This window comes from Drosophila obscura, unplaced genomic scaffold, assembly GCF_018151105.1.
Source record: "Drosophila obscura isolate BZ-5 IFL unplaced genomic scaffold, ASM1815110v1 contig_192, whole genome shotgun sequence".
In the NCBI taxonomy this organism is placed as follows: Eukaryota; Metazoa; Arthropoda; class Insecta; order Diptera; family Drosophilidae; genus Drosophila; species Drosophila obscura.
The window spans coordinates 5,172,421-5,196,656 of NW_024542781.1; the positions used below are offsets into that span (position 1 = coordinate 5,172,421).

Here is a 24,236-nt window from a genome sequence, read left to right on the forward strand (position 1 = left end):
CAAAAATTTTTCAAAAAAAAGTTCTGCCATAGAAAAAAAAAAATATATCATCAAACCATTTCTAAGCACCAAATCTTGAATAAAAAGTTGGTTTTGTTCCTTGAGGAAAAATCGTGTTGACTAGTGTAATTTACAAAAAAATACCTTTCCCATTGGGAATTGGGATCGCGATCAGGTACCAAATGTACAACCCTTTTTCGTTTGCTTTGTTCCCAATTGGCAGTTGGTCCCGCCAACCATCGAAAAGGTATTTTTGTTCATTTTTTCCATATTTTAGGTTTGGTTAACGAATTTTAGCTCCAAGGTCTCTCCATAGATTTTAATGAGCGATAATGAACGATGCCAAATTAATGAACCTATACACAAAAAAATAGAGGACACAGGATATAATTTTTTTTCGACTTTTCCTGAGTTTTTAAAGTCAAAATTTCGTAAAAAATACCGCCCAAAAATCATCATTTTTGCATTTCAATGCTTTATATTTCCCAGACGGTAAGCTGTAATCACAAAGTGTTTCGGCTTAACTTCTAGGTGTTTTAATTATCTTTTCAAAATAGCAAAGTTCTTTACAACCAGACGTAAGATACTAGAGTTATGTGAAAAAAACAAGCGCTACCTCTGAAAAAAGCTTTAAAAAAAATACCAGACTTCAAAAATTCTTCAAAAAAAAAGTTCTGCCATAGAAAAAAACCATAATTCTTTAAAAAATTTTAAAGCCCCATATCTATCAGAAAAAGTCGGTTTAGATCCTTGAGGAAAAAAAAAGTTCGATTTTGTCGAGTAGTGTTATAAAATAATATTTTTGAATAGCTTGATCAATTCCTAATTAAAGAAAAACAAGCCACTGTGCGATGCCTAATTAATGCACCTATACCCAAAAAATATAAGGACACAGGATTTTTAAAATTAAGAATCATGCACTTTATTTCCCAGACGGTAAGCTGAAGTTTCAAAGTGTTCAGGTCTTCTTTAAGAGTCGTCTTTTATGAATCGCAAAGATCATTACAACCAGATGTAATATACCTAAGTTATGTGAAAAAAGAAGAAGAAGAAGAAAGTAGCCTCTGAAAAAAGCATTACAAAATATATTAATAATAATATATTATTTAAAAAAAAGTTCAGCCATAGAAAATAAAAAAATTATCATTTAGCATGTTTAAAAAAATTGGCTTGCTTTGAAGCGGAAAAATGGTGTCGGGTATAAAATGAAATGTATATTTAATAAAAATGGTATAAGTAACACCAACGTTGTCTTATATAGTAACATATGAAAACTAAAATTGGTTTGTTATAAAATAAATGTTCCTTTCCTGTATTCACTTGTGTATTAAGCAATGGTTTTAAATATATACCAAACAAATGTATACATACATATGTTCATATATATAGTATGGTGATATATATATTTTTTTGTTTTATCTTCTTTTTTTATTTTGATTAAAAACAATTGGTTTTTGTTGAAATGTAAATACTTCTAAAAATAAAAATACTTCTATGTGAAATGGTCATATTTAACTAAGCTTTTGACATCCCGTAAAGCTATTCGTTAAAGCTTTTAAGAATATACTCATTTGCTGTCAGTGTTACCTTGTTACCTTTTCTCGACATAGAACAAAACACGTTCCTTAATAAATTGTAAATAATTTCCAGTCGCCTAAATAGTCTTATTGCTTTAACTGTATACATATGTACCCGATCTATTTGAGGAAGTGTTGTCAACATGTTTATATATATGTAAAAATTTGGAACCCGATGCGTGGTGAGCAATTGACCAGTATTGATTATTTCACATGGAAAAAGAAATTATACATATTCCCTAAAATGCTTTGCAGCGTCAGCATTTACAACCCCGTACATTGCAAAAGCTATTAAAATATTTATACATGCATACATTTGCATAGGAGGAAATAAAATACGAAGAGATACATCTTTTAGCAGCAAATCTAAACCATGACAGCTGATTCTAGCGCACGTAATGTATTTAGAAAGAATGGAGTTTCCAGCTTGGGGAGTACTCACGGTCGAAATCTTATTACAACGGCAAATCCATCCGGTGGAAGTAGCGCATCGCTTCTGCAAAAACAGTTATCTTTTAAAACACCCGTTGGTTCGAAACAAATCGGCAAGTCCGATGAAATTGAAATAGTTGATAGCTCCAACATCGAAAACTTTAATGCAGGATATAACAAGGTACATATATCAAGTTAATTGAAAAAATGCGCGACTACTCGAATTTCAACTATCCTTAATTTTTATTTGTTTATTTGTTTTACTTTTTTTTTTTTTTTTTGTCTGGACGTTGATATGCAATGACTGCACCATCAAGTGTCCCATGCGACACCAAGCCGAGGCCTGTTACGCGCGGAACCCAGGCAGAAACGCAGCCCTCCTCCCGCCCAACCGACCGAGGGGCGCTGCCCCCTGCCCCCACGCGACGCGTGTTACCGAACCGATCGCGAGCATGGAGGAAAGATAGGTGTTAGTTTAAAATTCGAGGAAAATTAGAGCTAAACACAACTCAAAGAGCTAAACATGCAAAGATAGCTAAGAAATATAACTAATTACGGGAAAGGTATGTTAGTATTAGTGATTTAAGAAGAGGAAGGGAATTAGTAGTTGATATTATGTGGTAGAGGGAATTGAAGTCCGAGCAAAGTACCCTAAATGGTTCGTGCAAGGAATAATTCGATCTACAAAGCGGAAGGAACAAAGGAATGAAGTTTCTAGTAGATTAAAAGGAATCGTAAAGTTTATGCGGCTCAACAAGTCAGGGCTATCTACGTCACCCTTGATCAGGTTGTGCATAAAAATCACACCAAGCATTTTTCTACGACTAACTAAGGTTGGAAGGTTTATTAAAAGCAATCTACGAGGATAAGATGGCAGTCTCACACCTGCATCCCAGTTAAGGCCACGCAGAGCAAAAAGTTTTTCTGCACTGATTCTATACGGTCCTGGTGTACTTTGTACTGGGGGCACCATACACAAGAGCCGTATTCTAAAATCGGACGAACAAGCGAGATATAGAGAGTCTTCGTTATATAGGGGTCGTCAAATTCCTTTGACCACCTCTTTATAAACCCAAGCACACCCATGGCCTTATTTACCATGGTAGAAATGTGTTCAGAAAACTTTAACTTTGGGTCTAATTTAACACCAAAACCATCAACCAAGGTAATTCTCTCAAGAGAACCACCGCAGAGGCTATAAGGAGCCAATAGGGGGCTGGAGCGATGAAATGTCATTACTTTGCATTTCGAGGCATTTAGGTGTAACATATATGCACAACACCATGATTGAAAGTTATTGAGATCGGATTGAAAGCGAGAGTGAAATGAAATGTCCTTATACTGGACACAAAGTTTAACATCATCCGCATACATGTGTACTCGAGAGTTTGTTAATACTGAAGGCAGATCATTAATAAAGAGTGTGAATAGTAGGGGGCCTAGATGGCTGGCCTGTGGTACTCTAGAAGTAACCTTAACAGGTGAAGAGAAGGAGTTTTTGAAGAGGACTCTTTGAGATCTAGAACAAAGGTAGCTAGAAATCCATCTCAAAAGATTAGGCGGAAACCCTAAAAGGTCAAGTTTTTGTGCTAAAAGAGAATGGTTTACAGAATCAAATGCTTTACTAAAATCAGTGTAAATGACATCCGTCTGCAAGTTACCTTGAAAGCCCTTAATGATAAAAGAGGTAAACTCTAATAAATTTGTGGTTGTTGATCGTCGCCTTATAAATCCGTGCTGGGACGGAGATATAAGTGATTTGCAGAGATGTTGCAAGTGCGGAGTTAAAATTTTTTCAAACATTTTAGGAATAGATAACTTAGATATACCTCTATAATTATTTGCATCAGACTTGCTACCTTTCTTATGGAGCGGAATAATAAAAGATTCCTTCCAGATGGGGGGGAAGCATGAAGAGTTAATGGATAGGGTGAATAGTTTAAGCAAGGGTCCACACAGAGCGTCGGCACAGTACCTAAGTACACAGCCGGGAACTCCGTCGGGACCTGGTGAAAACACCGGTTTAACTAGTCGAAGATCATGAAGCAGTGAGCTTTCATTTAACAAGGGGCTGAAGATGCCATTCGACCTTGTTAAACTGTATGGATACGGCTGACCAGAGTAGCTTTCATGAGAATAGGTTGTTTGAAAAAATTTGGCAAAAAGATCGGCAATTGCCTGATCATTGTTTGCTGACATATTGAGAAAAGATAACGAGGATGGATGTGCGGACGTTCTACGCTTACTATTTACGAAGCTGTAAAACTGTTAAGGGTCCTGTGAAAATCGTATCCTGCATCGAGATAGGTAGTTTTTATAGCATTGAGCGTTAAGAACGGAGAAATTTGACCGAGCTATTACATAGTGAGAAAGAGAAGAGGGAGAGCCAACTTCTCGAAATTTTTTATAAAGTCTTGATTTTAAATTTTTTTAGACTGGATAACTCTGCTAAACCAAGGAGGCTTTCCAGATCTAACCGGACAAGAAAGTGGGACACAAGAATCAAAAAATGTGTCAAGTACATTGTAAAAATGTTTGTGCCTTTCATAACGTCAGTGCACAAGTACATAGCAGACCAATCAAAATCACTAATAAGGTTATTAAGCTTCGTAAACTCGGCTTTACGAAAGCAGCGGACACGTTCAGATAGCCTACCCATTCGTTCCAATACAGTAGGGCCAATATCGACAGACACTTCGAATGTAGGATGGTAGGAGTCTTCAGGTATAGTGAGCGGAAGGGCTCTGGTTATCAACGCTATGGTCGGATCCGTGACAAGGCACAGATCAAGCAATCGACCCAAGGAATTTTTCACATGGTTGACTTGAGACAGGGATAGGTCTAGCAAGCCGTCGATAAAGTTATATCGTGACATGGGAACAAGGTTATTAGACTCGCTTACCGAAGACCAAAACAGTACCTGGCGAATTGAAATCACCAAGAACTATCATATGGTCTTTATCTGATAGCGAGGAAGAATCAGTTTTTAAGCGGACAGGTGATGCTCATATATTAAGATATCCGAGGAAGGTTGAATATACGAGCAAGTAATGAAAATGAAAAAGCCTGGGAGAATCAGTTTCACGCACAGGAATTCCAGGTCTTGTTGGACCTGGACCATGAAATGTTCCGACGTAAAGTTTGAGTCCACTGCAATAAGGACCCCCCCCCCTAAAAATTGTGTACTGACCTGCCACAACTTCGGAACTAAGGATGTCCGGCTTTAACCAGGTCTCAGTGAACACAATAACGTGGGATGAGAATGCGAGACTCTCAAGGAAAAGGGTGCTGAGCTTACTATGCAAGCCTCTAGCATTCTGGTAGGTAACTACAAGAGAGGAAGTTAGTTTTTTGGATGGGTGGAAGTAGAGGTGGAAGATGAGGATGGAGATGGAGCACTGGTCTGAATGCTAGGAAGAGTAATGGGGGGCCTATTCTTTTTCTTAGCCTTAAAACCACCAAATGCTCTGGCCAAAACTTGGCGGAACAAATGGTTTCAAATTGACTTGGGGAGACGCTTATCTTGAAGGAATATATCTCCCTGGCGTAAGAAAAGTTAAATTTTTCCACCTTTAAGCCGACGGCTTTTATTTTGCTTTGTATAAAAGCGGTCACATCATTGGATGTGAGGTCAGGGGCTAGCCGCGAGACAAAAACTTGTCGCTTTGGTGGGACTCCTACCAGTGGTTGTGGCACCACAGGCCAAGTACCTGTGATGGCAGTATCCGGTGGTCCTGGACATCTATTAGCTGGTGGGAGCGAAACTGAGGGGATAGTGCAGACTCGATGGACACGGACTCTACAGACATTTCTAACTACATACTCTCCGAATCTGCATCACCAGCAGCGATCGTTGCCCTTGGAGTAGCAAACGTAATCAACTGCTGCACTAAGGGAGTGGTCGGAGTAAGTTTTTCAGATGCCGGCGGACATGAGGCAGTCGGCACTTGCAAGTCCCGCGGAGTAGACTTCTTGCGCCTCGGAGACTCAGCCAGCAGCTGTAAACTGCTGAACTGAGTGTTCATGGCCAAGAGCCGATCATATTGCTGTTTAAAGCCTACGATCAGCTCTTTGAAGCCACTCCGCGTCTGCCTCATGAACGAACGCATGTCGTTTTCCACAGCACGGCATTCCTCACAACTATAATGTAGGCCGTTGTTTTGGGAAATGGCGTCTCCTACACGGCCCGAGATCCCTACACATTTTGCGTGCACTACGCTTTCGCAAAGCCAGCAGGGGATATTGGGCTGCTCATGGGTTGATCTGCTTCTTGCAGGTTTTTTGTGGCACAGACGACAGAAAATTCCATATTTATGTCTATTATTTTTTTTTCTTTGGGAAAAAAAATTCAAAACAAAAAGCAATCAGACCTCTGTGCAGAGCAATGCTTAATGCGAAATCGGTAAAAGATGAGAGAGGAGAGTGGTTGCAGCAACAGCTTATAAGTGAGAGCGTTACTGCACAAAAAGTTACAAGAGCGAGAGCGAAAGAACAGTTATTGAGAGTTAGGTGATAGAGAGAGTGATAGATGGCATTAACTACGACAAAGAGCGGCTAAATGTAATGAGAGGGCGTACTTACGAAAAGCAACAACACAAACACACGACTAACCGACGCACAAAATTAATTAAATAAGTTGTGTTTTTACATAATTATCAGGCATGCACCCGCGGTAAAAGTATGATTTTAATGTAAGTTAGTTAGAGAGTTAAATTATAGTTAAAAAACACCTGCTGTTTAAGTTAAAAACAAAACAAAAACAAAACAAAACAAAAACACGTCTGGTCACTACGAAAGAGAACGGACGATGATGATGATGATGATCACCAAAATAAGCTACTTGAGGAGATGGAACCTAGACCCATTCCCAAAATTTTAAAATTATTTTAGTCAGTTTATTTACGCTTTGGAAATGAGAAATGCTAAACATTCTGCAAGGATTTTCAAATGTTTTTAAACTTTAATAAATTGAAATTTATTTTAGAACAGCATTATTGGATGGATATGTTGTGCTCCATGTATATGGTTTCGAACCTCTGCGGCTGTTCATAAAATGGCCATAACATCTGCAACCTTATTGGTGACTACTTTGCTTGTAGCGTCACCTATACTGTTTTTGATAAGTACGGCACCGTCTCCCTTGCCCCGAGACTGCTATATGGAAGGCGACCGTTGCTCATCACCCATCTCTGCACCACCCGAATGCATGGATGTAATTTGTGAATCAGTAGCTTCCAGTATTCAAGCTAGACTTAACTGGAACAAGGACCCATGCTCAGAATTCAAGAAGTTTAGTTGTTGGCGGAATACTCGAAACAAAAATATAACAAACCTTATTGAAATGGGGAACTCTCAAAAAAGTGTTGATACTCAAATGCTGTGTAAGAATGGGTTCCAATACAAAATAAATGGTTTTTAATCTTTTTGCTACAGTCTTTTTCCAGAACAAAGCTATGGACGGAAAATTTAAGATATTACATAATTTATTTGAAAGCTGTTTGCAACAGACCACTAATTCAACTGTAATGCATCGCGTTTTTGATACTTTGGGCGGATATCTACCAGTTGGCTCAACTGGACCTTCTAGTATTGCACCTTTGATAGCTAAAATTTATGAACTCGGCCCAAGCCCATTAGTTGATTTATATTATGATTTAAGCTATGGAAGAAGACCTCACATTCTTCTTATAATAAGTGGTCCAAGCACATCGTCAACTATTCTAGAGGTGTGTATGTTTATTTGAAGTTTAATTATAATTTAAAAGTAATTTGCTTAATATTAACTATATTTAACTATAATTAACTTTATTTATAGCACAAAATACGTTGGATCAGCCCAAAGGCACCCCCAAGCCGTATCCGACAAGGACTTCCAAAACTTTTATCCGATTTGATTGACAATTTTCTCCCATACTTTGTTTCTTATGATCAAAGAATATCAGAAAAAGATACAATTTTTGAATTTGTGAAGGACCTTAACAAGGTAAGTTTTACTAAAAGGGATTTACAAAGGTTTTTTACTATCTAACGAATGGTATACAGCCAATTAATTTCTGCTGTTGGATTCCTTATTAAAAATAAGGAAGCGAATAAGTTGTATGCACCTGCAGTGAGACCATTGTTACCAACATAAACACATTTCCTGCAAATAGTACCTTATTTTAAATCATAATAAAATTATGTGAAAACTCTCACATATATACAACTGTAAAATTTAAATTGTATCTTCATTATCAAACACATATTTCTCCAAACGATGATATAGTAAACCGGTTCTTATCAAGCTTTTGAAATAGCGGTCAAATTTTTGGTAAAATCGATGAATGAAAGTGTTGTCAACAATTTCGTTTAGGGTATCCGCTATTGCTTAAATGGTTGAGAGCATGTTAAATCAGCACTTGCAACACCTGGTTTAATTAATTATATCTCCATGTCAGCATGTACATGTCATGTAATGTTTGGGGCTCATTTTAGAAAGTGGACGCCAAAAGTCTGTTTAACGTAGTGAGATATCGGTCTGAAATTTGAAATGTATATACATAAATTTAGACAATAAAATATAATAGAATAGGCGGCATGAAAAAGGGCGTAACTTAACGGTCATACGAAAAAATTGAACAAATTTGTATGTTTTCAAACACTAATCAAGAAAATTGTAAAAGATATTCTGTAGAAGATAACAATGACAAAGCTTTTGTAAAGGTCTCTGTTGAGACAACGATTGAGTTGACGCAAACGAGTCAATCTTTTGCTAAAATAATATATTGGGGATAAAAAAGCTCGGTACTCCACTTTTATCAAGCCGTAACTAACAGAGTAGGCGCAGCTGCTGCCGGGTTAGCGACGCCGCTAAACGGGCAAAGTCTTTAAAAAAAACATAAGGTTTAAAAATATTGAGTTTAACACTAATCGACAAAACTGAACTTTCGATTTCCAAACCAACTTTTTCTGATAGATTGGGAGCTTTATATTTTATTTAAGAATTTTGTTTTTATTTCTATGGCAGAACTTTTTTTAAAAGAATTTTTTATGTCTGGTCTTTTTTTTCAAGCCATTTTACAGGTATCAATTATTTTTTTCAAAAACCTTAAGAACCTTACATTTGGTTGCCAATCTGAAAAGCTAAGAAATGCAGCTATAAATAAGACACGTAAAATTTGTGATTTCAGCTTACCGGTCGTTAAATATGAAGCTTCCAGATGCTAAAACTATGATATTTGTGTGGTATATTTTACGAAATTTTTACTTTAAAAACTGAGGAAAAGACGAAAAGAAATACATCCTGTGTCCTAATATTTTTTGTGTATACGTGCATTAATTTGGCGTCGCCTAAAGTATGTAGTAGGCTCACGGCAGAGATAGCTTAAGATTCCCATCTCTAGTCCTTACGCAAGCTCTCTGAGAGAGCGCCTGTTTAACTCGCGCAGCTTAAGCGCTGCCTGGGAGCAGCACAATTAGTCCGAAAAAAACGATTGCAATAAAAAGTACCTAGCAACTCATGTTCTTGGCTTCCACAAGTATTCATTAAAATCTATGGAAAAACGGCTGAGCTAAAATTGGTTGACCAAACCTTCGAAAATCACATTTTACCGTTTTACCGTTGCTGTCCCACCAGGCAATGCTTGTTTTGACATTTTTGAATTTTACATGTAGCAAAATAAACAAGCACTGGTTTGTCATATATAAGGTGAGGTACCGTCGGAATCAAGCCTTAAAGGTGAACAGTCTGGTGAGGTTTGGTTTTTTTTAAGGCTAATTTTTTTTTTAAGAATTTTTAAAATCTTATTTTTTTTCATGTGTTTCTATGCTGCTATTTTTCACATAACTTATGTATCTTAAATCTGTTTGTATAGGTAGCCGTTCTGAAAAGCTGACAAATGCAGTCGTAAAAAACATATTTGTTGCAATGAATTTTTGGTTTTAGATAGACGGATAAATTAGGCAGGAAATTGCAGGATTTGCAGGATTGCAGGAAACAAAAAGGACCTGTAATTTAGGTTTTACCGAATCCTATGTATGGATATATCTCGGTTGTGTTACCGGATCATTGTGATGCCGCATGGGCGTTTCTTCCCCTTATCCCCTAAAACCGTGGTGAGCAATCCCATTGCAAAATTAAGGGCAGTCCCAAGGAGTCCCAAGGAGCCCCAAGAAGTCGTAATCTACGGCTTCCCAAGGTTGGGCAGTGACAGCTTCCTCGTCCCTACAGCTTCTACAGAAGTCGTTATAAGGGATTGACAGTCTGGCAGCGTGTGCGCCGATCTGCCAGTGTCCCGTGATGGCCCGGATGACGGTGGAGCACTGTACTCTGCTGAGTCTGTAGAGCTCTTCCGAGCGTTTCTTCGATCGTTGATTTCGACGATATTGAGCCAAGTGCTCTAAGAGCTGCTTGGCTGGCCAAGAAGACGGATACTTAGTGCCTGCCTAACGAAAGTTTGAAGACAATGGGGATAGCCTCGTTTATTGCTTCAACCTACGCTTGGTATACACTACAGGGATCCGGGAGTCTGAAACAATGACTTCTGTTGAGCTCGTTACAGTTGACGCCTCCACCCACACGGCTGTCTAACTTTGGGCCATCAGTGTATATGTGGATAGCATTTGCGGGTCCAGGTTCGCCCCTCTCCCAGTCTTCCCTGAGTGGGATTGATACCTGGAAGGGCGTCGAGCTTCATATCGAGGATCAGGCCAAGATACTTGGCATTATTGCTAAAAACCAGCGCTTTCCCGCAGAGTTGTGGGAAGTCCGTGTCGGAATCTTGTACTTCCTGGTGAAGAGTACTAGTTCCGTTTTAGACGGATTAGCACCTAGCCCGCATTTGTCTTGAGAGTGCTTGGCATACACTCTCCTATATCTCCCGCAGCAGTTAATTAACTGCTACGTTCCATAGGACTCCGCCCTGTAGTGTGCCTCTGCTGACAAACCCAGTAGACGTTGATGTCACCAGTGAGGCCTCAACGGTCCTGCATTGAAGCATCTGATCGATAGGACCCACCGTCCGGGAATCAGTTTCCAGGTCCGTCAGTGCACCAGTGATGGCGGTCGAGGTGATGTTGTTAAAAGCGCATTCTATGTCAAGGAAGGCTACCAACGCTTACAGTTAAGGGACGTTTATGTGATCGATGTGATCGCGTGTAGGGCCGTTTCGGTGGATCTTCCTTTCCGATAGAAGTGATAATCTCTGACTAGAATGAATTGGATTTCATCGTCTTCAAAAGAGAGGACGAAAGACCTATGGGTCTGAAATCTTTAGGGGCAGTGTACGAGGGCTTTCCTGCCTTGGGTATAAAAACGACTTTGGTCTGAAGACCTTTGTCCGGGATTTGTCCGTGAAAGAAAACTCACTCGTAAATGAGGTTCCGGAATTGGACTGGACTCGTTATGGAGAAAGAGAAGACAGTTTCCACGTACCTGTGGTCCGAACCGGAGTGTTCTTCAAGGTTGGTCGTGATTTGGAGCACATCCTCAGTGAGCTCTCCTTGGCTTCGAGGCTCATCGCTGAAATTTGGGAGCAAAAATAAGTGTAACTCTCCATTTGCAAGAATGCAGGTACAGTTTTTACCTGTGGTGTCAGCTACGTATAGCTTATAGTCTTGAGTCCTCAGGCCGGAAACTAAGACGCAAAACAGAGGAGATGTCGTCTTCGTCGCATGGAACAACGGATTCCAGTAATGGCCAATCAGGAGAATATAAATATTGCAAGCCTCTTTCACAGGAACAATTGGACGATTTGGTGAGGATCCTGGAATCTTCCTAAAAGTAGAGCCGAACTTCTTGGATCTTTTTTAAAGGATGCTCTGTTATTGAAGGAAGATGTCAAAATAACTCATTTCCGGACGCGTCATTTGGTTCACGCACAATTATATATGACGAAGATGACATGTGCATTTGCCACGATATTTTCGGACTCTTCAATCAACTGGGGGAAGCTTACGACCCAAAATATTGGAGGTTATTTGTTGACAGCAGTAAGGAAATTTTACATTTTAATTTTGTTACACAATGGATACCAAATGCCGTTTGTTTCCATTGCCCATGCTATTAATATGAAGGAAACATATCAAACCATGGCTAAATTGTTTGAAAATATAAAATATAAAGAACACCAGTAGCCATGTTAACGGGATTGCAAGGTGGTTACACAAAACACTGCTGCTTCCTGTGCCTATGCGAAAGTAGACCTAGAACTAAGCATTAGTCAAGAAAACTCTGGGCAAAACGGGAGGAAAATACATTGGAAAATTACAACATACAACAGGCAGCTCTCGTGAAGTATGAAGACGTTATTTTACCACCATTACACACATTACGCACTAATGAAAATTTTGTTAAATCATTGGATAAGTAAGGTGAATCGACGAGTTACCTAAAAACTGTTTTTCCATGTCTGTCACTGGAAAATGTTAAAGAAGGCGTATTTGATGGCCCCCATATTCGAAAACTACTAAAAGATGACGCATTTGAAAATATTTTATCTGGCCTGGAACTCATTTCGACTGGTTAGAACAAATTTTCTCGGTAACAGCAAGAGGAATGATGACGTTAATATCGTTCAAGACCTAATTGAGAATTATAAAAAAATTGGAGCCTACATGTCAAAGTCAAAATTTCGGGAAGAATACCGCAAACAAATTATTAAATTTAATTTGAAAGCTTAATATATTCCAGACGTTAAGCTGCAGCCACAAAGTGTCTGGGCCGGATTTATAGCTGCATTTGTCAGAAAAATAGAAGCACTACCTCTGAAAAAAAACATGAAAAAACGAGAAGGAACGTGTGAGTCGCTTCTGGGGACGCGACTCTACTTTTATACCCGTACTGTCAGTATATAACTTATTGAGCTTATGATTTATGTAGAATTTAAAAAATTGTACATATTACATTTATTTGCTACATCTGTTATCTACATATATAATGTATATTCTACATCTAACATGTAGATTCTACATGTACCATTTAGATTCTACACCTTCTCCGCCAGCGGGCGCCCGCGTACATAACGAGGCAGAGTGTGCGAGTGAGAAAGAGAAAAATTAAGAGCGGGTCTCTTGTTGGAGGAGGTGCGGGAAGCAGCTGAAAATTAATTTCTTAATCCTGGCTTTAATTGTGATCCGATCTGATTCAGATTCGGCAATCTGGTAGATATCATTCTCTGGTCATTCTCTACGATACTGCGTCTTTAGTTTTATCGTATCTTTAACATTTTTTTAATTTAAATATTTTTAAATCCCGAAATCTATCTATTTTGGTCCACAGCGGGAAGAAAAAATTTAATTTTGTCGAGTAGTGTAATTCTGGTGTTGCATATGGGCATATCCGCCGAATGGTCAACCAGGACCGAAAAATATAATGTTCATAATCATCGTATTTTTTTGTGTATTCTTATAAAGAAATGTCCAAATTTGCATAATGCCATGGTTTTATGGCATATCTCAGTGGTTTTCATGAGAAAATTTGCCTGAAAACTTGAAAAATGTGATTTCTTCACTTTTAGCTTTTTTTAAAGGCATTTTTATATTTAATTATTTTGCATGCAAAACATATGATATGTTTGCACTCTTTCTACCAAATCTCTCTATTGCAATCTGTTAAGAAGAGAAAAATGCAAAGAGACCAAAAAAATCTTCAGTTAACGGTGATTTTTATTTTGCTTCTTATCTATGTTCTAATCGTACGTTCGCGACCGAAAACATCATTTTATTGTAATTGCTTTGCATTGAATGCAAGCAGGTGGCTTAAACTGCATGTGTAAAGTAAGTTTTGTGTAACTATTTTAAATATAAAAAAACTTTGGGGTTATTATTAACCAAACTTTTTATTTTGATTTTCGAAGTAGCGTACGTTCGCGACCATAAGTATTTTTTTTATTTGTTACTTTTACTTTTAATTGTTTAACACGCATATAAATATTCGTAGATGGCTAAAACAAGTGAAAAACAGACCCGATATCTCAATAAAATTAAAAGTGATCCACAAAAGTAAAATGAATTGCTCGAAAAAGCAGCTCATTTTTTTCATTTTAAATAAAATTTTCTCTTCTTACTATAAATGTTATTACGTACATAAAATGGAGTAATTAGTTGGTTTTAAGGGAAATATGAACTGATTCAAGGGAAAACGTAAGGTGAAAAAATTTAAAATACATATGGAAAATCGTACGTTCGCGACCCGTACGTTCGCGACCGGTACTTAATTTAATTTTTTTAAAACCAATGAAGATAATTTTATGTTAATATACTTTATAGAAAGCTACATTAATCCTCTTTTAAAGTCAATTTATCGTTAAAGAATATTCCGTTCCAATTCGCAGATAATATCTCAATAAAATTAAAAGCGATTCCCAAAAGTAAAATGAATTGCTCGAAAAAGCAGCTCATTTTTTTCATTTTAAATAAAATTTTCTCTTCTTACTATAAATGTTATTACGTACATAAAATGGAGTAATTAGTTGGTTTTAAGGGAAATATGAACTGATTCAAGGGAAAACGTAAGGTGAAAAAATTTAAAATACATATGGAAAAATCGTACGTTCGCGACCCGTACGTTCGCGACCGCTACTTAATTTAATTTTTTTAAAACCAATGAAGATAATTTTATGTGAATATACTTTATAGAAAGCTACATTAATCCTCTTTTAAAGTCAATTTATCGTTAAAGAATATTCCGTTCCAATTCGCAGATAATTGCATTTTTCTATATTAAGTCAAAGTCGACTTCTATTTTTCGTACGTTCGCGACCGCATGTTTTTTTAAATTATTTTAAAAACTAAAACTCGATGAACCCCATCATTTGCACTAAGCATAGAGCTAACAAAATGCTATTGAAACGCAGAAAAAAAGTCTTGGAAAGTTTTTGTTTTCTATCTTTTTTGTGCATTAAAAGCGTGCGAACGTACGTTCGCGACCCGCGGATATGCCCATATAGAATAAATCTATTTTTGGCAAATAGTTTTTTTTTTAAGTTATAACAACTAACAAATATAACATTAGTTACAACCCAAAACATAAGATGGGCTCCCTGGCCAAGAAGAAAGTCCTGGCCTCGGATTAAAAATATTAAAAAGCAAGAATAAATTCTAAAAAAGGAAAATCTGAGGATCACAGTGAGTTCAGCAGCGAATATGAATAAATGGAAGTGATTGAAGCCGATATGACTGGATCAAAAACGGAATCTGGAAAAATAAGTAAGTTGAACAAGTAAGAAACAATTTTAAGGTTATGTGTGAAGAAAAAAGATGACAGAAGTGTCAGAAATTTCTGGAACAAAACGAGTATGGAAAAGAAAACGAACGTAGCTCAAGAAAAAAATGTGAATATATTACATACAATGACAAACATAAGGAACCCTACATAGTGTATGCAGACAAAATAACTGGCAAAGAAAATGAAACAAAAATGTTTCCCATTAACCCCATTGAACTTAGTTGTATATTAATGAAACTGAAAGTTGACGGTGTTATGACTGTGTCAAAGATATGCTTTGGCAGATGAAAAATTGAATTAAAAATCTCAATGAGTGCCAATCAATTTATGATGATTAATTTAAAGAATCACGGTTATGAAACTAAAATTTTTAATCATTTCGTTTATAAAACGGGTCTTATTTTTTTTTAATATAACAACATCCATTTCTGACGAATTATTAGGTTCTATCAAACCTAGCAATACAATTTTACACAAAAGAGTAATCGAGAATTTGTCTAAGACAAAAATAAGCACATTAGAAAACCTAAAAAATTCAACCAAAAACATAATCCCAAAAAATACCATTCAATTTTCTGTAAATAACAACCATATTCCTAAAAAATACTGGGACGAGGCAAGTAAAGACCTTTTTAGATAAAGAAAATGCTAAGAGACAAAAATATTACAAAACTTTACTCTTTACGGACGCATTTGAATATATTAAAGCTAACAAAAGTCTAAACAATTACATACATGTATAAGATTAGAAAAGAAAATATGAACACACTTTCCGATGCAATTTCAAATACATCATCTCCAAAGGAAATGTGGCAAAAATTAAAATTATTAACTTATATAAACAAATCAAGCCAACAAAAAGTGCTTGGAATGATGTTGAGCATCAAAATTTTCTTAAGCAAATTGCAGTGATACCAAACATTAACTCTTGTGAGTATACTACTATTCCAAAGCGAAGTGACCATTCACTAACTATAACTAATTTTAAATTAGATGAACTTTTCAAAAATCCAGAAATCCAGACTCAGCTAAAGGTATAGATAATAAATCTTATAAAATGCTACTCTTTCTCGTCTTGGACCGACAAGAAAATCTTCTCTCATTACACTACTCAACAAAATTGAACTTTTTCTTTGGGCTGTGGACCATAATTACTTTTTCTGATAGATTTCGGGATTTTAAAATTTTTGTAGTACTTTATTTGTTTTTCTGCTGTAATTTTTTTTTTTTTAACTTTTAAAAGCTATAAATCCCACCCAGATACTTTGTATCTGCAGCTTAACGCCTGGAGGATATGAAGCTTTCAAATTCAAATTTCATAATTTTTTGCGGTATTTTTTTTCGGATTTAGACTTTAAAAACTTTTAAACCCCGAAATCTATAAGAAAAAGTCAATTTGGGCCACAGCCTAATTTTCGTGTTGACTAGTGTTATTAAACGAAATTTCCTTCAGTGGAATTATTCCAGATAGTTGGCGAATAATAAAGGTGATTACTGTAACAAAAAAAAAAAATATAGACGCCTCCTCCATGGTCTCAAACAACAGACCTATCTGCCTCCTAAGCGTTTAAAAGTTTGGAGGGTATGATAAAGATTCGTATGGAATCTTTTATAAATAGGCACAATCTACTGCCCAATAGATCGCATCTAGAAAAAAACACTCCACTGCACATTGCATAATTGATGTAATAAATAATGTAGCCAATCTCAAAGCCAAGGGCTTTCAGGTTGTTGCAGCGGTTTTGGGTATAAGCAAGGAATTTGACGCAGTCAACATACCTCTGCTGTGTAGGAAGCTAATTGATTTGGAGTTTGACATAGACTATATTAGTTTATAGTTAGTTTTTTGGATAAAAGAGTTTTAAAATGTGACAAACAGGAAAAAAATGTTCACAAGGGTGTGTGGGCCTTAGCCCAATACTTTTTAATATCTATACATCAGATTTTCACTCTATAAATGATGAAAAGTGTATTCTATTTCAGTATGACTTTTTATACCCGTACTCAAAATGAGTATTTGTGGTAAAAGTATAAGTGTGCAACTCAGAGAAGGAAACGTTTCCGACCCCATAAAGTATATACATATATTCTTGATCAGCATCAATAGCCGAGTCGATATAGCCATGTCCGTCTGTCAGTCTTGATGAGCGCCTAGAGCTCAGAGACTATAAGAGCTAGAGCAACCAAATTTTAATTCCAGACTCATGTGATATCACACTGATACAAGTGTATTTCAAAATTTCGCCCCGCCCCCTTCCGTTCCTACAAAGGACGAAAATCTGTGGCATCCACAATTCTAAAAATGCATTATCGGAGTGAATGATCAAATCTACCAGATTGCCGAATCTGAATCAGATCAGATCATAATTTTAGCCAGATTTTAATTTTCAGTTGCTTCCCCCACCTCCTACATCAAGAGAAGCGGGTCTACCTTACTCATTCTCTTTCTCGCTCGCACACTCTGCCTCCTTATGTACGCGAGCGCCCGATGGCGTAGAAGATGTAGAATCTAAATGGTACATGTATAATCTACATGTTAGATGTAGAATATACATTGTAGATGTAGATAACAAATGTAGCAAAAAAATATAAAAATGTAATAACTTAAGATTCAATTCCACAAAATCTGCCGTAATGAATTTTAATAATAGAAGACGTCCATTAAATATAATACATAACAATGAAACACTAAAAGAGGTAGGTAAAGTAAATTACCTTGGTAAAATAATTGCTGCCAATAATTCCTCAGTGCATCACATTAATGAAATAATTCAAAATCAAATAAGAATAACATGTTTTTACAAATGCTCAGTGGATGCCACTTTGGAGTGCATCCAATCCACTCTTAAAATTTTCACAAAGCCTTTGTACGCTCCAAATAAGAATACTCATGTACTTCATTTGTAAACATTTCTAATCAAAAAAAATCAAAGACCATATCAATTGTCATCTTAGATGAGCACTAGACCTAATAAAGTCCACCCCGGTAAATATCTAGCTAGCTATATCTACAATCTAGCATCTGAACTTCCACCTGAATACAGGCTTAAGTTTATTACAGCAAAGGAGCTGGCTAACGATTTTGCCTATGGTCTTCCGGCGTCATCGCTTTTGGTCAGTTCTTTTGCGGCAAGGAAAACCAGCTACGCCAAAGTCTACGACGAGCTTAAAGACATTTTGGATGCAATTGTACCGATCACAGACGTATTTAGTTTTAACAGCAATATTTCAACCAACACAGATTTTTTCAAGAACTCAAGAACTCACTTATAAAATAAAAGAAAAATTAACTCATTTGAAATCTAAAGACTTCAATTTAATTTTTACGGATGGTGAGTCCGTTCATAGGTCGCAAAGTAATTTTGATCTTCGTATTTCAACCACCCATTAACTTTTAATCGCGATTTTATTTTTTTTTATCAAGTAAGTATTGATAAGAAACTTTGAGAAACTTATACGAAACTTTCTTGTCGCACTAGGAAATAAGTAAATAAATAAATTGCTTTGATTTAAATACCAGTGTGTTTTGTGACATTACATATGTTTAATGATTTTTGAACAAGTAGTGCCTTGATTTCGTTGTCAGTGTTGATTTGTGATACAATCTAGATCTAATAAATTTATATGTGTTTGTTACGTTTGATTGTGAATTTGGTTATTTTGTAATTGTGCTAAAGCGAAAAATGCCAGCAAAACTGAAGGGGCCCAGTTGCAACGTCGAACAAATAATGCAACATTCATGCGACATATTAGAGCAGAAAGAACAGTCGAACAAGTCGAAGAAGATTACGAAAATATTCGTGAGGGCATATCGCACTTGCGTGAATCTCAATCACAAGAGGTACGAAATGAACAAATACAATTGGAACGCGTCGCTACATAATTGACAATATCAAAAAAAATTACCTATAATATCCGTGTAGATGCACGTTGCGGTTACCATAGCCTCAGTTCGCCAATAGCCAGGCGTATAGTTGGAAAATTGAACGAATGACTTAATCAGCGAATTATTGAAATTATTCATCAAACAAAAATTGAAGTCTTTAATGAGATTCATTAATTTCCGCGGAAATTTTTGGTCCGTCTACTGATCAACTACTCTTAGATATAATTACCACAAACATGATTCATGGCCCCTGCGGTGATATGAATAGCTTATGGCCATGCATAAAAGATGGAAAATTTACAAAGCGTTCTCCAAAAAATTTCACCAATGAGACAAACGTCGATAAATATCCAATATATTGAAGAAACATTGATGATTGTGTACAATCATTCATGATCAAATTCAACAACGTAGACAGTGACAGTCGATGGCTAGTACCATATTCTCCTCTACTGAGCCAAACATTCACATTAATGTTGAGTTCTGCAGCTCAGTGAAATCTATTAAATATATTTGCAAGTGTGAATAATATGTGATATGATGTGATGTGATGTAATATGTGTCATGTTTCGGATTTATTTGTTTTGATTGATGCTCTTTTAAGCTGGATTATAGCCCTTCAAGTGCCAGAAGCACGACATATGAAAAAAAACATTAAAAAAATACTCGATTTTTTAAAATTCTTAAAAAAAACTGAACCATAAAAAAAACATAATTCGTTAAAAATTTGCAAACCCCGAAATCTATAAGAAAACGTCATTTTGGGCCATAGCGTAAATGTCGTGTTGACTAGTTTAGCCAGAGAATGTGGCATTTTTTCTATAAAACATTTTTTACTTTTCTATAGATAGGTTCCTCAAAAATGAACAATTAATCAACAAAAAATTGTTTTCTGAAAAAATCGCACGCACCAAGTAGGTCTTTATTCTTCTTTCTCACTCATTCGCATGTTCCGGCTTTTCAAGCCTGCGCAAGCATCTCGTTCTCGCAAATATTAACATGACGATTTAATTGTTATGCTCTCCCAGACAGAATGTTTTGATACCGGTCAATGTAAGTGTATGAGTGTCTCGTTTGTTGTTTCAAATGGAGTCATGCAAGACTATAATATTTATTTTATCACCACGAATCAAAATCCTGTGAAAGGTGGTACAATTTTCTTATCAACGTTATGATTTTTGTTGATATTTTGATTTTGAGTAAAAATTATGAAAGGGCCCAAAACGTTGAGGCAGCAACGTTTTAAGCAATAAAATGTGATTTTCGGAGGGTTGGTCAACCAATTTAGATCCGGCGTCTCTCCATAGATTTTAGTGAGCAATACCTTAAACGACGACGAATTAATGCACCTACATATGTATACACAAAAAATATATATAAAATATATATTCAAATTTCGTATACAAAATTCCGTACATAAATCATAATTTTTGCATTTGAAAGTTTAATTACAATCAAATGCAAGATACTAAATATATGTGAAAAAAATAAGTGCTACCTCTGAAAAAAGCTTAAAAAAATACCTGAAAAAAAATTATCACTAAGTATTTTTAAAGCCCCAAATCTATCAAAAAAGTTGGTCTGGTTCGAAGCGGGGAAATCGTGTCGGTTATCATTAATTTAAGCAAAATTTAAAAATGGTGGCGGTAGTGTGTTCCAGCTTTATACATGGTCTCGGAGATCAAGGTCAAACAGGATTAAATACCTTTTTTCAGATTTTTAAAATATTTTGTTCTATTTTTGCGTATGACCGTTAAGTTTCGCTCTTTCTCATGCAGTTTTAAGTATTCATATTTAATTTTCAGACCGATATCTCACTACGTCAAACAGAAAAAAAGTGAATTCCTTTTAAAAACAAACCTCAAAATTGTATCTGAAAAAATTGGTAAAAAAAAGTGAATTCATCTTAATAGCTGTGGCAGACTGATTTGGCTATCGATAAATTTCTGTTAAATATAACATAGGCCTTTTTGTATGAGCTGGCACTAACGCGTGGGTATAACAGTAAATTTGGCGCTTAACAGTACAAAGAGTAAACAAATTCACAGAAGTGGATTCCAGAGCGACTTGAAATGAAAAGTATGACTTTTTGCTGAAAAGTAAAACGCAAAGTGAATGTGAAATCCGGAGCCTGGCTGATAGTTTCCTGGTGAAAGATTCTTAGTATTCTACGTAGATTCCGATTCTGGTAGACGCTTCTTGCGAAAAAAATTGACCCGAAAAATTACACTAAGATTGAGCTCAAATTTGTATGAAAGGTTTTTAAGGAAATCAATAGGCAGATGTCATTTACAACGATATCAGTACAGAATTCTACTGTGTAAATAACCTGTTTCGTATTTATTTGTTTTGATTTATGCTCTTTTAAGCTGGATTATAGCCCTTCAAGTGCCAGGTCTTTTCTGGAGTACCACTCCACATCCAGGTCCTTCCATTTCTTGATCAGCATCAATAGCGCCTAGTTCTCAGAGACAATAAAAGCTAGAAAAACCAATTTTTTCTAAAACCAAATATCTTGGCCAAGAATTATTTTTCTTTCTACTTTTCCCGAGTTTTTAAAGTCATAATTTCGGGAAAAAATACCGCAAAAAAATTTAAATTTGAAAGCATAATATCTTCCAGGCGTTAAGCTGCAGATACAAAGGGTCTGGGTCGGATTTATAGCTGCATCTGTCAGCTTTTCAGAACTGCAAAGTTCTATGCAAGCAGATATAAGATACTTAAGTAATGTGAAAAATAGAAGCACTACCTTTGAAAAAAAACATTAAAATAATACCAGATTTTAAAAAATTCTTAAAAAAAAAACTACACCATAAAAAAAAAACAATAATTCGTAAAAAAATTGTAAGCCACGAAATCTATAAGAAAAAGTTATTTCGGGCCACAGCCTAATTCTAGTGTTGACTAGTGTTATTAGAAGTAGTTATTACTTCAGACAGTGTAATAATTAATTGATTTTATTTGTGAAGTGATTACCCCTTTTACGCTTTTAATTTTATTCTAGCTTCAAGTCGAATATTCACGTCGAGGATTTTGGGATAGTTCTGTACTTTATAATATATCCATTCTACAGGACATGTACCCAGTTGTAAGTATTATCAAATATACGAGTTTTTTCTAAGTTGTATTTTTAATGGGCGGGTTTGAAATTTAAAAATGTTAGATATAAAAATTTCGCGAAAAAAAATGGCTTAGGGTTCTACCATATGTTCAGTGTACAAAAGTGTTCAATATAATTTTTCCGTCGTTTCCAATTTTCGCCTAGTACTCAGACGCGCTAAATTTTCCGTCCCACAGGGATGATGTTCGTGTGAAACCGATAACAAATCATCCCTGTATTTCGGTCGACCGAAAATTTCGCAGCAGGCGTTTCGCAGACTTGTACTTAGTTCCGAAAAAAGGCCATTCGATACATACTAGAAAAGCAGCCGATGGCAGCGGAGCGTAGAAATATTCTATCTTTATTTATTTATTTATTTATTTATTTATTCGCCAACGGATAAACCTTATCTGGCTAGACTAACTTAATTCTACATTAAAAAGTAAATACAAAATGAGGAACTAACAATTAAACAAGAAAAACTCAGAAAGCAACCGTCTGACGGCTCCTTTCCCAAGGCAAAAATCGAATCGCATCCCAGCAGGTAGAGAATTATACCGGCGAAGAGCCCTACATATTGGCTCAACTACAAAGAGTGCATGGCCCCTAAGGCTCCTGGCAGGCGTGTTAAAGCTAATCCCAGCAAGTAGGTCAGGGCAATCGATGTTACCCACTAATATATTGTATATAAATAGCTGAGCCGCAATAGTCCTTCGATCCTCGAGAGAGGAGAGATGCACGAGGCGACATCTGCACTCATAGGACGGCAACGGAACGGAAAATTGCAAAGGCTGGAGTGCAAACTTCAAAAACTTCCTTTGCAATCTCTCGATACGAGCAATTTGAACGACCCCAGTGGGGTTCCAAACCACCGAAGCATACTCAAGGCGCGAGCGCACAAGGAATGAATAAAGACTTAGCCTCGTATATGGGTCCCTAAACTGGGATGAATTACGCGTAACAAAGCCGAACATAGCATAGGCTCTTGGCAAAATGAAGTTCAAATGCTCGATAAAAAGAAATTTTGAATCGAACAAGACCCCTAGGTCAAGTGCCTCTGCATGCTTCAAGAGCGGAAGGCCAACAAGCGAATATGAGGCCTGAACATTGAATACACACTTGCTAAAAGACACAAAGTAACATTTGTTAATGTTGAGAGGCAGAGAATTATGTGTGCACCAACGAGCGACTGCATCCAGGTCTCGCTGAAGACGGATACTGTCGCCTAAAGTTTTGATAGGACGGAAGATTTTCAGATCATCAGCATAAAGCAAATGCTCAGAAGATTGAATGCTGAAACATATGTCATTAATGAAAATAGCAAACAGCAACGGCCCAAGAGCACTTCCCTGTGGAAGGCCGGAAGTAGCCAAATATGGGTCCGACTGCTTTCCGTTTACCAACACAACATACTCTCGCTGCTCCAGATACGACATGAACCAACAAAGCATGCTCGAATGAATCCCCAACCGATGCAGCTTGGCTACTAAGGCACAGTGGGAGACTTTGTCAAAAGCCTTAGCAAAGTCAGTGTACACTACATCGACCTGAGAATGCCTTTCAAAGGCATGTGTGCAAAAATTACTGAAGGCTACCAAATTAGTGGTCGTTGATCTACCCGGCACAAAAGCATGCTGATTTGGGCTTATGTACGACTTCATGAGGAAAAAGATCTTTTTGGCAATGATTCGCTCAAGAAGTTTTGAGACATTGCTGAGTTTGGCAATTGGTCTATAATTAGAGATACAATTCTTAGCACCTTTCTTAAAAACGGGAGTAATAGTGGCAGCTTTCCACTTTTTAATAAACTGACCCGTTACCAAAGAATTTTTGAACAGAATTTTAAGAGGCTCACAAAAAGCAACATCACAGTTGCGAAGCAGAAAGGCAGAAATGCCATCACTGTCGGGCTTACTTGAGTTGTTGAAATCAGCAATTGCCTCCAAAATGTCCACCTCCGATACATCAAGCGAGCCAATATTGACCACTGAAGGGATAGAGTCTAAGACATCAGAATCATGCCAAACTGTGTATGGC

General features: G+C 36.6%; 1 protein-coding gene across 4 annotated transcripts in view; it reads left to right on the plus strand.

Annotated features, from left to right (window-relative positions):
• Positions 1-1,569: 1,569 nt before the first annotated feature.
• LOC111072103 (neprilysin-4) overlaps positions 1,570-24,236 on the plus strand; it is a 45,839-nt gene continuing 23,172 nt past the window's right edge. The window contains exons 1-6 of one of the 4 annotated variants that reach the window (XM_041593632.1): positions 1,570-1,759; positions 1,833-2,190; positions 6,994-7,390; positions 7,443-7,735; positions 7,825-7,992; positions 22,104-22,187. In XM_041593632.1, coding sequence (XP_041449566.1) covers positions 1,951-2,190; positions 6,994-7,390; positions 7,443-7,735; positions 7,825-7,992; positions 22,104-22,187 — 1,182 coding nt within the window. In that variant the 5' untranslated portion in view covers positions 1,570-1,759; positions 1,833-1,950. Of the gene's footprint in view, positions 1,760-1,832; positions 2,191-6,993; positions 7,391-7,442; positions 7,736-7,824; positions 7,993-18,780; positions 19,055-22,103; positions 22,188-24,236 lie in introns of those variants that run through there. The other 3 variants (XM_041593633.1, XM_041593634.1, XM_041593635.1) reach the window with 3 other exon arrangements.